Consider the following 13,442-nt stretch of genomic DNA (forward strand, 5'->3'; position numbering starts at 1 on the left):
CTGGCGCTGTGGTGTAAATAAAATAAAGAAACAAAAAGGACTTTTCCTCTCTCTGTTAAATCCTAGCTCACGTTTGCAGTCCAACACCAGCTCTGGCAGGATACACATTTCAAATCTGACATATTATAATCACAAAACAGAAAATAAAATTAATTTTTCTACCTTTTGTTGTCTGGTTATATTTCAAATCTTGTTGGTCCAAGGCTCTGGTTTTCTTCTGATAACTTGCTTGCCAGGGTCTCCTTCTTTCTGCATGCTAACCATCCATCTGCCAACTCTGTCCTCCCTTTCCATTTCCCTTCCCAGGAAGTCTGGTATCTTTCCTTTTTTTCATCTCCCTCTACAGATCCACCTTTTCTTAACTACTCTTTCATCCGGCATCTCTCCCTCCTTCCACACCACCCCAGAGTCCACCATCTCTCCCTTTCTTTTCCTAATTACCCTCCTATCCAGTATCTCTATCCCTCCTCCACACCATCCCTTGTGTCCAATTTCTCTCCCTTTCTGTTCCTTCCCTCCCTAAATCCCATGGTCCATCATCTCTCTCCCTCTCCTCTATTTTCAGACCCATTATTTCTTCCCCCACCCCAAAGTTTGGCATATGCACGTCTCTTTGAACACCCCCTTCCCTCCGTGTACTTCTAAACCAGGGTCCCCCCCAAAGGCCTGTCCCCCCTTAAAGGTCTGCCTGTTCCCCCTTGAAGGCCTGCACCCCCCTTGAAGGCCTGTCCCACCCCCTTGTAGCCTGTCCCCCCCCATGTAGGCCTGTCCCCCCCCTTGAAGGCCTGTCCCCCCTTGAAGGCCTGCACCCCCTTGAAGGTCTGCACCCCCCCGAAGGCCTGCACCCCCCGAAGGTCTGTCCCCCCCTTGAAGGCCTGTCCCACCCCCTTGTAGCTTGTCCCCCCCCTTGTAGGCCTGTCCCCCCTTGAAGGCCTGCCTGCCTGTCCCCTCCTTGAAGGCCTGCACCCCCTTGAAGGTCTGCACCCCTCCCGAAGGCCTGCACCCTCCCCGAAGGCCTGTCCCCCCCCTTGAAGGCCTGTCCCAACCCCTTGAAGGCCTGTCCCACCCCCTTGTAGCTTGTCCCCCCCCTTGTAGGCCTGTCCCCCCTTGAAGGCCTGTCTGCCTGTCAACCCCTTGAAGGCCTGCACCCCCTTGAAGGTCTGCACCCCCCACGAAGGCCTGCACCCCCCCAAAGGCCTGCACCCCCCCGAAGGCCTGCACCCCCCCAAAGGCCTGCACCCCCTTGAAGGACTGCACCCCCCCGAAGGCCTTCACCCCCCACCGAAGGCCTGTCCCCCCCCTTGAAGGCCTGTCTCCCCCTTGAAGGCCTGTCCCACCCCCTTGTAGCTTGTCCTCCCCCTTGTAGGCCTGTCCCCCTTTGAAGGCCTGCCTGCCTGTCCCCCCCTTGAAGGCCTGCACCCCCTTGAAGGTCTGCACCCCCCCCGAAGGCCTGCACCCCCCCAAAGGCCTGCACCCCCCCGAAGGCCTGCACCCCCTTGAAGGCCTGCACCCCCTTGAAGGTCTGCACCCCCCCCGAAGGCCTTCACCCCCCACCGAAGGCCTGTCCCCCCCCTTGAAGGCCTGTCCCACCCCCTTGTAGCTTGTCCTCCCCCTTGTAGGCCTGTCCCCCCTTGAAGGCCTGCCTGCCTGTCCCCCCCTTGAAGGCCTGTCCCCCTCTTGAAGGTCTGCACCCCCCCCGAAGGCCTCCACCCCCCCGAAGGCCTGCACTCCCCCCGAAGGCCTGTCCCCCCCTTGAAGGCCTGTCCCACCCCCTTGTAGGCCTGTCCCCCCTTGAAGGCCTGCCTGCCTGTCCCCCCCTTGAAGGCCTGTCCACCCCCTTGAAGTCCTGCACCCCCTTGAAGGTCTGCACCCCCCCCCGAAGGCCTGCACCCCCCCCCGAAGGCCTGTCCCACCCCTTGTAGGCCTGTCCGCCCCCCCTTGAAGGCCTGCCTGCCCCCCCCTTGAAGGCCTGTCCCTCACCCTTGAAGGCCTGCACCCCTTGAAGGTCTGCACACCTCCCCAAAGGCCTGTCCCCCTCCTTGAAGGCCTGTCCCCCCTTGAAGGCCTGCCTGCCTGCCTGTCCCCCCTCACCCTTGAAAGCCTGCCTGCCTGCCCGCCCGTCCCACCCTGAAGGCCTGATGCCCCAACCCACCCCGAAGGACCGCTCGCCCCCCTGGCCTCCCCGCACCACCTATGAAGCAGCCGCAGCAGGATCGCGACATCAGCAATCTCTGCGCTGCTTAGGCGCTGCTTCCTGCGCCGCGGTCCCGTCCCTCCTCTGACGTCAGAGGAGGGGCGGGACCGCGGCGCAGGAAGCAGCGCCCAAGCAGCTCAGGGATCGCTGATGTCGCGATCCTGCTTCACAGGTGGTGCAGGAAGGTCAGTGGGGCGAGTGGTCCTTCGGGGGTGGGGGGGACTGAACGGCAAGGCCGGGAGCACCCCCTCAGGGCTGGCATCTGGGGCGCACCGCCCCCCCCGCCCCCGCCTTGGTACGCCACTGCTGGGGGGAAATCCTGGGGTGGGTCTGTTGTACTGTTGTATTGAAAATTTGTGGAGCTGAAGAGAGACATGACCTGATTTTTGCTCTCAGATGTATATGCATTTCTCTGCTATGCTATGTGGCTTTGTTGCTGACCGTTGTATTCTTCTTTGATGCTGCTCTGGGTTGCTATTTTCTTTCTGTAATTCATTTGTTTCTCTTGATGCTTCTTTAATAAAAATGATTTTCAAAAAAAATAAATAAATGTCTCTATCACATCTCCCCTCTCCCGCCTTTCCTCGAAAATATAAATATTGAGATCTTTAAGTCTGTCCCCATACGCCTTATGACATAGACCATCAACCATTTTAGTTGCCTTCCTTTGGACCAACTCCATCCTGTTTATATCTCTTTGAAAGTGCGGTCTTCAGAATTGTACAATATATTCTAAATGAGGTCTCACCAGAGTCTTATACAGGGGCATCAATATCTCCTTCTTCCTACTGGCCATTCCTCTCCCTATGCATCCAAGCATCTTTCTAGTTTTCACCTTCACTTTTCAACCTGTTTGGCCATCTTAAGATCATCACATTAAAACACATCCAAGTACCACTCTTCTTTCATGCACAAAAGTTCTTCACCCCCTAAACTGTACCGTTTCTTCAGGTTTCTGCAGCCCAAATGCATGACCTTGCATTTCTTAGCATTAAAATTTAGCTGCCAAATTTCAGACCATTCTTCAAGCTTCACTAGGTCCTTCTTCATGTTTTCCATGTCTACTCTATTGCAGATTTTGGAATCATCCACAAAGAGGCAAATCTTACCAAGCAGCCCTTCAGCAATATTGCTTAGAAAAAATTTAAAAAGAACAGGCCCAAGAATCAAACTTTGAGGCACACTACTAGTAATATCACTTTCCTCAGAGCAATCTCCATTGACCATTACCCTCTGTCACCTTCTACTCAACCAGATCCTGACCCAGTCTAACACTTTGGGGCCCATACTGAGGGAACTCAGTTTATTTATTAGGCTCCTGTTTGGAACACTGTCAAAGGCTTTGCTAAAATCTACATACACCACATTTAGCGCTCTCCCTTTACTTAATTCTCTGGTCACCCAGTCAAAGAAATTGATCAAATTTGTCTGACAAGACCTTCATCTAGTGAATCAATGTTCCTTCAGGTCTTGTAATTCATTGGATTCCATAAACTGCACTATTCTCTGTTTTAAAAGCACACGTCAGTAGCACACAGTATTATGACTCTGAGATGAAGAAAGAGTGACTGTAGAGCTCACAGTTTAAATGTCTTCCGTATAATCACTCAGGCCCAGATTCTCTATAGGGTGCCGATATCTGCAGCCACCTAAAAAGTGGCTACTGATCGCGTGTCAATCACGTGACGGAGCTCTATAGAGAATCATGCTTTCACGAAAGATAGGCGCCGGAAATGTAGGTCAGGGTTTTCCAGGCCTACATTTCCAGCACCTATCTTTGTTGTGTATCACACCTATGTAGGCGCTTTAGGTCACCTAATGCCACTTCTGGCATTAGCCATGCCCATAGTGGCATTAGGTGGCCTAAAGCACCTACATAAGGGTGATTCCGGTACATATTATTTAAGCATCATTAGGTGAAAAAGACCAATGAATAGGTTTGCGATATCTCAAAGCATGAGAACGACTTGAAGAGAAGCGACGGTGCCTCAAAGCAGATCGTCTTGATGAAGAATGACAATGCATCGATGAAGTACATCTATGGCTCGATATAGACCATCGCTGATGGAGTGTCGCTGCCCACTGGAGGATCAATGCGATGTAGATCAATGCTTTGATGGTGATCCAGAAGTGGTACCTTGTTGCCTCAATGGATGATTTTTGATGATATTCCTCCTTAATTGTGGAATAAACTCCAGATTACAACAGGAAGAAACTGAGCTATAAAGTACCTACATTTGTAAAGAAAAAAAATGAGATCTTGGCTGTTCCACTGAAAACATTCTTAGGCTGTTTATAACCAGTTTTCAGCTGTGAAATGTTGTTCTTTCTGGATTTTTCTTTAATTCTTTATTCTACTGCATATATTTATTTTTGTTAATGATTGTTTTATTTCCATTTATTTTATTACCAAGTACTGTTCACCATTTTAGACAACTCTTGTTTGCCTGGAAAGGTGGCTTATAAATCTTTAAACAAATAAAACAAGCAAGCAAACCAGGAGGGTAAATTCAAAGTATTATATGTTAACAAGTCTGCCAAAAGATGTCTCAGATGCTGAATGACCACTGACCATGACTAGTTTAAAGAGGAGAAATTAAGTCAGCAAAGGGTCAGCAAATGGTTAAGCCAAAGAAAAATCAGGATCCAGGATAATAATGCATACACAAAAGAAAAGATAAATGCCAAAAAGGAGCTATTGTAGCTGAGGGAATGTTCAATCAGTGGAGCTATTGTTGAAAAACATGCTGCATCCAAGAAAAAAAAAGCTCTGAAGAGTCAGTGGAAAGAAAATCTATAGATTTCTAGCTATGTGTTTATGGTTTTCTTTTCTTTGTTTATAAGCTTGCTGTTCATAATTGAATGTCATATCAAAGAGACACTACTACTATTATTTGTTGGAAACATCAGGCAAGAAGAGGATTAGAGAAGATATACTGTAGTTGGTCAGGGCAGAACTTGTATGACACTGCTGAATATAACATTAAGGTGTGGTAAAAGTCAGCCTTTTACCACACCTTGGTTTACAAGCAGGAGGTACTAACCCACAGCATCTCAGTACCACAGGTTATTCACTCTCATGGCACATGAAGAGCAATCAACTTTGCTGTCCAGAGGAAGCATAAAGAGGCCAAGCAATCAATTATAAATCCCCTCAACCCCCTCCCAATATTATCATCCCTCTTCCCAAAGAACAGCCCCCCCCCCCCACTGCTAGGGATCAAGTTGCCATAGTTAAGGGTCTTTGACTTAATACAGCAGCATTACCATTAGCAGTAGTACAATAAATATTATCGCTAGCGATCACAGGCATCATTGTGAAACCAAAACTAGCAGGCCCACAGGAATGTGGAAAAAGTGGGCCAGGGGACGGCATATGGGAGGGTTGATGATAATCATGTGGTGAGGACTCCTGAAGGCAATGTAAATCAACACTGATTGGTCAGTCCCCCTTCAAGATGTGGCCTAGAAGCATCGGACCACAGGGTAGTGGTCTGAAGCTCCTAGCCAAGAAAAATAATGCCAGCTCCTCCAGGAATAAAGCAGCTTGCAATAATCACAACAAGCTTTGATAACACGATTTATATAGCAATAAAAGGTGTTTGCATGCCCTGAAGCTCAATACTATAAATACCACGATAAATAATATTGTGTGAAATGTAATGCACATTATTGCAATTTAACACATTAAAGGGCAAATAACAAGCATTATGGCTGTTAACATACCATAACAATTACCTCCTTAACACCCCCTTTTACTAAACCGCGATAGCTGTTATTAGTGCAGGGAGCCGCGCTGAATGCTCCGCACTACTCCCGACGCTCATAGGAGGGGCCTTTTACAACCTGGGATAATCAAAGCCTCAGGCCCTTCCCCGATGCATCCCAGGATGCACCGGAGAGGGGAAGGCCCGCCATTTTTAAAAAGGCAAGTCAGCTGGCCGGAGGGAGTAGGCATCCCTCTGGCCAGCCGTCTGAAAGTAAGGTAAGGGAGAGAGGGTAGGGGCATTGGAAGCAATGGGGGGGTTGCGCGGTGGCGGGATAGTGTGGGCATCTCTCCCACTGCTGAGGGGAGTTGGAGGGGTGTCAGTTGGCGGCAGGAGAGATTGGGCATCTCTCCCACTACAGAGGGGGTGCTGGAGGTGTGTTTCTTGGCAGCAGAAGAAATTGGGCATCTCTCCTGTTGCCAAGTGAGTTTTCTTTTTTTCATTAGCCACAGTCAAAACACTTGCCACAGTCGCTAATTTTTGTCACCAAAAGCTGACGCCACTCTTTGAGAATGACTCAGCGATTTTTAAGAATTCACCGAAGCATGGCAGTGTTGGAGACTGCTAGAAATCTTGCTAAAGACCGCAATAAGCCTTTTTGATAATCCATCGCTAAAATGCATACAGGCTAAGCAGTCTACAACCAGTTTAGCGACAGTGTTAAAGTTTTGAGATCTAAAGTAGTAAGATCTAAACTATCTGGAGAATTCAAATTATCCAGTTCACTCTCCTGATTTTTCTGTCCAACTCCTCAAGGGAGATAATTGTAATTAGTTTATATGCTGGAACTACAATTACAAAATAATACAATGCACAGAATCTATGGGGATAGAATAGCTTACTATCTGCTGGAGACTGAGAAGCACTGGCTAGCTGTGGACTGACCAGGCCACAGAGGTCATCAATCCAGTGTTCTCATTCTCCATCTGCTGGTAAGAAAGCATATATCCATGCATCTGAGCTGGTCTGGAAGCATGAAGGGTAAATCAATTAAACCTGCTTTCTGATAACTTGTTTGAAATAAGAACAACAATGATTTTAAAAGTGACCTTCCCTCATCAAAATAAGTGTTGCTCAATCAAACAGAACTTAATTTCTTTTATTAAAAAAAGGAATCTCTCTTGAGCTAGATCAAATCTCACCAAAAGCAATGAAAAATGGAAGAAAGGGGTAGATATGGAAGCAACAACATTTTACCTGTGCTTTTTTTCCCATTTTGTGTTCATTTTGTACCATTTCCAAAAGAGATATAGCCAATTGATGCCTGGAGGTGGTTGCGTCCTCCTGGGAATCACATGATGCTGTAGAGGACAAAATCTGCAAGAGTGGCATCACCAGTACAGAAGCCAGGGTAGGTATCTCATGGGCTTCTGAACACAAGAGGATTTTCTGAGCTATTCAAGAAAAACAAATAAATAAATAGCAGTAAATCTTGTATGCTTCCAAAACAAACGTTCAGAAACACATGCATCTTTAATTAAATGCAAACAATCAATCAAAACCAGTTTTAAATTTATAGAAAAAAATAAATAAAAATAAAAAAAACCCTTATTTTTAATAAGTATTCCCCGATTGTTGATAGTGTAAAGAAACATGCTATTACTATACAAAAACATATACTTATGGTTTGAATGATTATCTATTACTAAAACTAAAGAAAGATTAGGTACTTTCTTCGATAATCTTCATTCTGGAAAAAGGACATACTGTACGCATCCTGACAATAGATAGATTATATTCTCATACTCGTGAATTGATTGCAGAAGGATAAAATTTACATAGAGCCCCCTTCAGTTTGTACATAAGAACATAAGAATTGCCGCTGCTGGGTCGGACCAGTGATCCATCGTGCCTAGCAGTCCGCTCAAGCGGCAGCCTTTAGGTCAAAGACCAGAGCCCTAACTGAGACTAGCCTTACCTGCGTAAGTTCTGGTTCAGCAGGAATTTGTCTAACTTTGTCTTGAATCCCTGGAGAGTGTTTTCCCCTATAACAGCCTCCGGAAAAGCTTTCCAGATTTCTACCACTCTCTGGGTAAAGAAGAACTTCCTTACGTTTGTATGGAATCTATCCCCTTTTAACTTTATAGAGCGCCTTCTCGTTCTCTCTACCTTGAAGAGGGTGAACAACCTGTCTTTATCTACTAAGTCTATTCCCTTCATTATCTTGAATGTTTTGAGCATGTCCCCTCTCAGTCTCCTCTTTTCAAGGGAGAAGAGGCCCAATTTCTCTAATCTCTCACTGTATGGCAACCCCTCCAGCCTCTTAACCATTTTAGTCGCTCTTCTCTGGACTCTTTCAAGTAGTACTGTGTCCTTCTTCATGTACAGTGACCAGTGTTGGACGCAGTATTCCAGATGAGGGCGTACCATGGCCCGGTACAGCGGCATGATAACCTTCTCCGATCTGTTCATGATCCCCTTTTTAATCATTCCTAACATTCTGTTCGCCCTTTTTGCCGCCGCCGCCACACATTGAGCATACTGCTTCATTGATTTGTCGACCAGTACTCCCAAGTCTATTTTCTGGGAGGTCTCTCCAAGTACTGCACCAGACATCCTGTATTCGTGTATAAGATTTTTGTTACCTACATGCATCACCTTACACTTATCCACATTAAACCTCATTCGCCATGTCGCGGCCCATTTCTCGAGCGTGTTTATGTCAGGTTGCAGGTTTTCGCAGTCCTCCTGCGTCTTCACTATTCTGAATAACTTTGTATCATCTGCAAATTTAATCACCTCACTCGTCGTACCAATTTCCAGGTCGTTTATAAATATGTTGAAGAGCATGGGTCCAAGAACCAAATCCTGTAGCACTCCACTCGTGACACTTTTCCAGTCCAAGAATTGTCCATTTACCCCCACTCTGTTTTTCCTATTCGCCAACCTCGATTCCATGGCTCGCAATTTTTCAAAGTAACCGTTCATGCGGAACCTTGTCGAACGCCTTCTGAAAATCCAGATATTAGATGTCGACTGGGTCACCCTTGTCTATCTGCCTGTTTACTCCCTCGAAGAAGTGCAGTAAGTTCGTCAAACAAGATCTTCCTTTGCTGAAACCGTGCTGGCTGGTTCTCATCAGATTGTATCTGTCAAGGTGATCAATGATGCAGTCCTTTATCAGCGCCTCTACCATCTTTACCAGTACCAACGTCAGACTCACCGGTCTGTAGTTTCCCAGATCTCCCCTTGAACATTTCTTGAAGATCGACGTACCATTCGCCACTTTTCAGTCTTCCGGAACCCTTCCTGATTTGATCGACAGATTGGTTATTAGTTGAAGCAGTTCAGCTATAGCCCCTTTCAGTTCCTTGATTACCCTTGGATGGATGCCCCCTTCCAGTCCTGGGGATTTATCATTTTTAAGCCTATCGATCTGCCTGTATACCTCTTCTAGACTGACCGTCGACCCTGTCAGTTTCCCGTCTTCGTTTCCTGCGTATAGCCTGTCGGCTTCTGGCATGTTGTATGTATCCTCTTCGGTAAATACAGAGCAAAAAATGCGTTCAGTTTGTTGGCGATGGCTTTGCCCTTTAGTCCATGATCATCCAATAGACCCACTGCTTCCTTTGTGGGTCGTTTCCCCTTAATATATCGAAAGTACCAAAGCAATCGAACAGCACTAAAACAGAGAAATAAGGAGGGGGAAACAGTGAGTCTCCCTACTATAAACATTTCTGTTTTGCTCTTTAAGAAATAATTTACAAAGTTAAACAACACCGCAAACGATGGAGGTAGAACAAACAGAAACCTACCATCAAAATACAATCAGCATTAAACTTATGGAGCTCTTAGAGTCTCACTTAACACTATACACTTTTTTTTGTAATCATCTGACTGTCAGGAGAAAATCTCCAGCTCTGGACACACGTTTTATCGAGCAATAGGCAGGCAAACTCCAAACTGATGGCAGGGTGTCAGGACTTGTATGTACTTTTTCCAGAAAGAAGATTATCAAGGTAAGTACCTAATCTTTCCTTCTGATGTAAGAGACATATGAGTCATAATGAAAGGTGACATACCAAAGCAGAGAGAAACACCCACAAAGATTATCAAGGTAAGAACCTAATCTTTCTTTATAGTTCAATGTGTCTAGTGGTCCTGAATGCTAGGGACATACTAAAGCAGGCTGACCCACTGAGCCTGCCTTCAAAATGGAAGACCCGAAAGCAGCATCTTTCCTGGCTGCTACGTCCACCCTATGGAACCTGGTAAAGGATTGAGGGGTACACCAAGTAGCTGCTCTACAGATTTCCTTTGCCAAAACCACCCAAGTCTCTGCCCATGAGGTAGCGACTGCTCTAGTGGAGAGTGCTTTCAATCCATCCAGAAATCAAGGCTTTAGATGCCAGCCTCCCTTTCTTTGCATGACTGGTTAGAACTAATAGGTGATCCAATACACAAAACTCATTGATAGCTTTGCGGAACTGGAGAAGCACTCACTTGGCATCCAGCAAATGCAACACTTTGTTCTTTTTTTTATGGTAGAAAGCAGGCAGACATCCTGTTTGACATGGAAGGCAGAGACTACTTTTGATAAGAAGGATGGAATCATGCACAAGGAGAGCCCTGTTTCTGTAAACATAAACAACGGTTCCCTGCAAGACAGAGTTGGTAACTCAGAAACTCGTCTCGCTGACGTAATCGCCACCAGAAACACAATCTTGACTGTAAGATCCAGAAGGCAAGCCTCCCTAAGGGCTCATATAGAGTTATACCAAGAACAAGAAAAGGATCTGGGTGTACTGATAGATTGGACCCAGAAACCGTCAGCACAATGTGCAGCTGTGGCAAAGAAAGCAAATAGAATGTTGGACATGATAAAGAAGGGAATAACGAGTAGATCAGAGAGGGTCATAATGCCGCTTTATCGAGCAATAGTCAGACCCCACTTGGAATACTGCGTCCAACATTGGTCTCCCAACCTAAAGAAGGATATAAAACTGCTGGAGAGGGTGCAGAGATGAGCAACGAAGCTATTAAGGGGTATTGTGAAACTGGAATACGAGGATTGACTCAAGAGACTGGGATTGTTCTCCCTTGAGAAAAGGAGACTACGAGGGGATATGATCGAGACCTTCAAAATACTGAAAGGAATCGACAAAATAGAGCAGAAAAAAATTATTTACATTGTCCAATTTGACACGAACAAGAGGACACGGAATGAAGCTAAGGGGGGACAAGTTCAGGACAAATATCAGGAAATTCTGCTTCACGCAGAGAGTGGTTTACACCTGGAATGCTCTCCCAGAGGAGATTATTGCGGAATCGACTGTCCTAGGATTCAAAAGCAAACTAGATGCACATCTCCTTATAAGAGGCATAGAGGGATATGGGTGACTAAATTACGTCAGGCGTACACCTGGCAGGGCCTCCGTGTGTGCGGATCACCGGACTTGATGGACTGAAGATCTGATCCAGAGATGGCACTTCTTATGTTCTTATGTCCTTGTAATATAGTGTTAGGATCCTAGGAGATACACCAGAGGGTGCAACCAAAGAGGCCCATGTCCAAAAGGTCTTGTTTTCGACGTTTCTGACTTGGATGTATTTCTGGTTGACAATATGGTCTATAAAGATAGATGTAGTGGGGGTCTGCATGATCAAATACCTAGGACATATAATTAAACATATGTAACGAACAACATGACACTTTTTTAATTTTTAAAAAATGAATTATCAATTTTAGTGTCACTGAAGTTAACAATGTATGTTCTGGTGTCATTATTAATTTGTGATTATGCATTTGAAAGCTCCATAGAATGTCACAGTGTTACAATGATATGACAGAACGGCCGTAAGAGCAACATTCCAACCTTACTACTTACAATGTGCTAGTATTTAGATCATCCAGCATTTAGGAACACATGATAGAGACAATACCCATGGAAAATATAGCACTGTACATTTACAATTTGTAGCTTTAAACAAAAATATATTTTTATTTATTTATTTTAAAAATTTACATACCACCTGGAGTCTCAGCGGTTTCCATATGGCAACATAAATAATAAACATGAATCATACAATTGACAGGTACACATTATCCTGAAGCAATAGCTCCACACACTCAAAACAACATCAAAAAAATACAACCTAAAAAACTTCAATATTATCCAAAAATGAAATATAACAGAGGAACCAGAGCAGATTCAAAAGAAGTAGATAAAAAAATAAGCATCTACAGAGGAGGAGTGACATTATCGTGGCTCATGGCAGTCTAGAGAGATAGCTCCGCGGCCCCCGATGTTTAATTTGATGTTTTATATGAGCCCTCATCTCCTTGCGCGATATTCGGATTCCCCGCAGGTTTGTGAACTGTCTGGGAGTGAAGGAATGGCAACTTGAAAGAAGCAGTTGGATATTAAAGCTTTTTCCTCGCTTCTCCTGAGTGGGCCCTCTAAACCTGATCCTAAGATGGCGTCGGAACATGCTTGCGGGTCTGCTTCAGATCAGCCACCGGAGACTTCCCTGCCACATCTGCGGCAGGAACTGTGTGGCTGGTTTCAGGAGCTAAAATAGGAATTTACCTCTGTTCGCACGGACCTGAAGCAGGATGTGGACAAAATTAGGAGCCAGTTGGGAGAAGTGGAAACAGTGTTAGAGACCCATGGAACTGAAATGGCCTAGCTGAAAGACCAAGTCGCGGCCTTGGAGGAACGAGCGGAGTCCACTACACTGAAATTGAAGGACTTAGACAACCGCTCATGCCACTGCAACCTCCTATTTTGGGGCGTGCCTGACACTGTTTCTGATGCCCGGTATATGAAGGTGATAGAGCATGCCAGCCAGCAAGGGAGAGCCAACGGAGGAGGGCTGCAGTCCGGCCATCGGACCAACAGTCGGCTTGGGGGCCCGTTCCAGCGGGGCACCCGACACTGTCTTCACTCCTCCCCCATTCCAGCAGGGGAGAGCCGACGGATGAGTGCTGCAGTCCGGCCATCGGACCAACGGTTGGCTCGGGGGCCCGTTCAAGCTGGATTTCAGTTTTGACTGTTTTGATTTTATTTTCAATTCTTTTTAGTTTATGATATATTTTTTAATCTCACTTATTGTTTTACCACTTATTTTGTTTTATTTTATCATTCAAATTTCATTTAAATTTCCCCAGAATTCTATTGCTTCAACGGTTCTCCCTCTGCATCTATTCTTATCTCCCCTCTTTTTTCAACCTTTCAAAGTCCTTTAGATCATTGTAGTCTTATTAGAATGTTTATTTTCTTATTTTTCTCATCTATTCTCTATTTATATTTCTTCATTACTCTACTAATTGTCATTTTTCCAGGTACTTTAGTTAGATTGTGAGCCTTCGGGACAGTAAGGGAATTTCTAAGTACCTATTTTACTTATAATTTTAATGCCCCCTATTGTCTATTTTTCTGTAAACCACTTAGAATCCTAACGGAGTTTAGCGGTATATAAGAAATAAATTACACTACATTACATAGAGTATATCTGTATCAAGGCTCTGGAGACTGCAA

General features: G+C 45.4%; 1 protein-coding gene across 3 annotated transcripts in view; it reads right to left on the minus strand.

The window, feature by feature from the left end:
• Positions 1 to 13,442, minus strand: part of FOCAD (focadhesin) — a 471,722-nt gene that overhangs the window by 325,392 nt on the left and 132,888 nt on the right. For all 3 annotated transcript variants that reach the window (XM_033919504.1, XM_033919495.1, XM_033919513.1), the window contains one exon: positions 7,159 to 7,355. In XM_033919504.1, coding sequence (XP_033775395.1) covers positions 7,159 to 7,355 — 197 coding nt within the window. The remainder of the gene's footprint in view (positions 1 to 7,158; positions 7,356 to 13,442) is intronic.

This window comes from Geotrypetes seraphini, chromosome 1, assembly GCF_902459505.1.
Source record: "Geotrypetes seraphini chromosome 1, aGeoSer1.1, whole genome shotgun sequence".
Taxonomy (NCBI): Eukaryota; Metazoa; Chordata; class Amphibia; order Gymnophiona; family Dermophiidae; genus Geotrypetes; species Geotrypetes seraphini.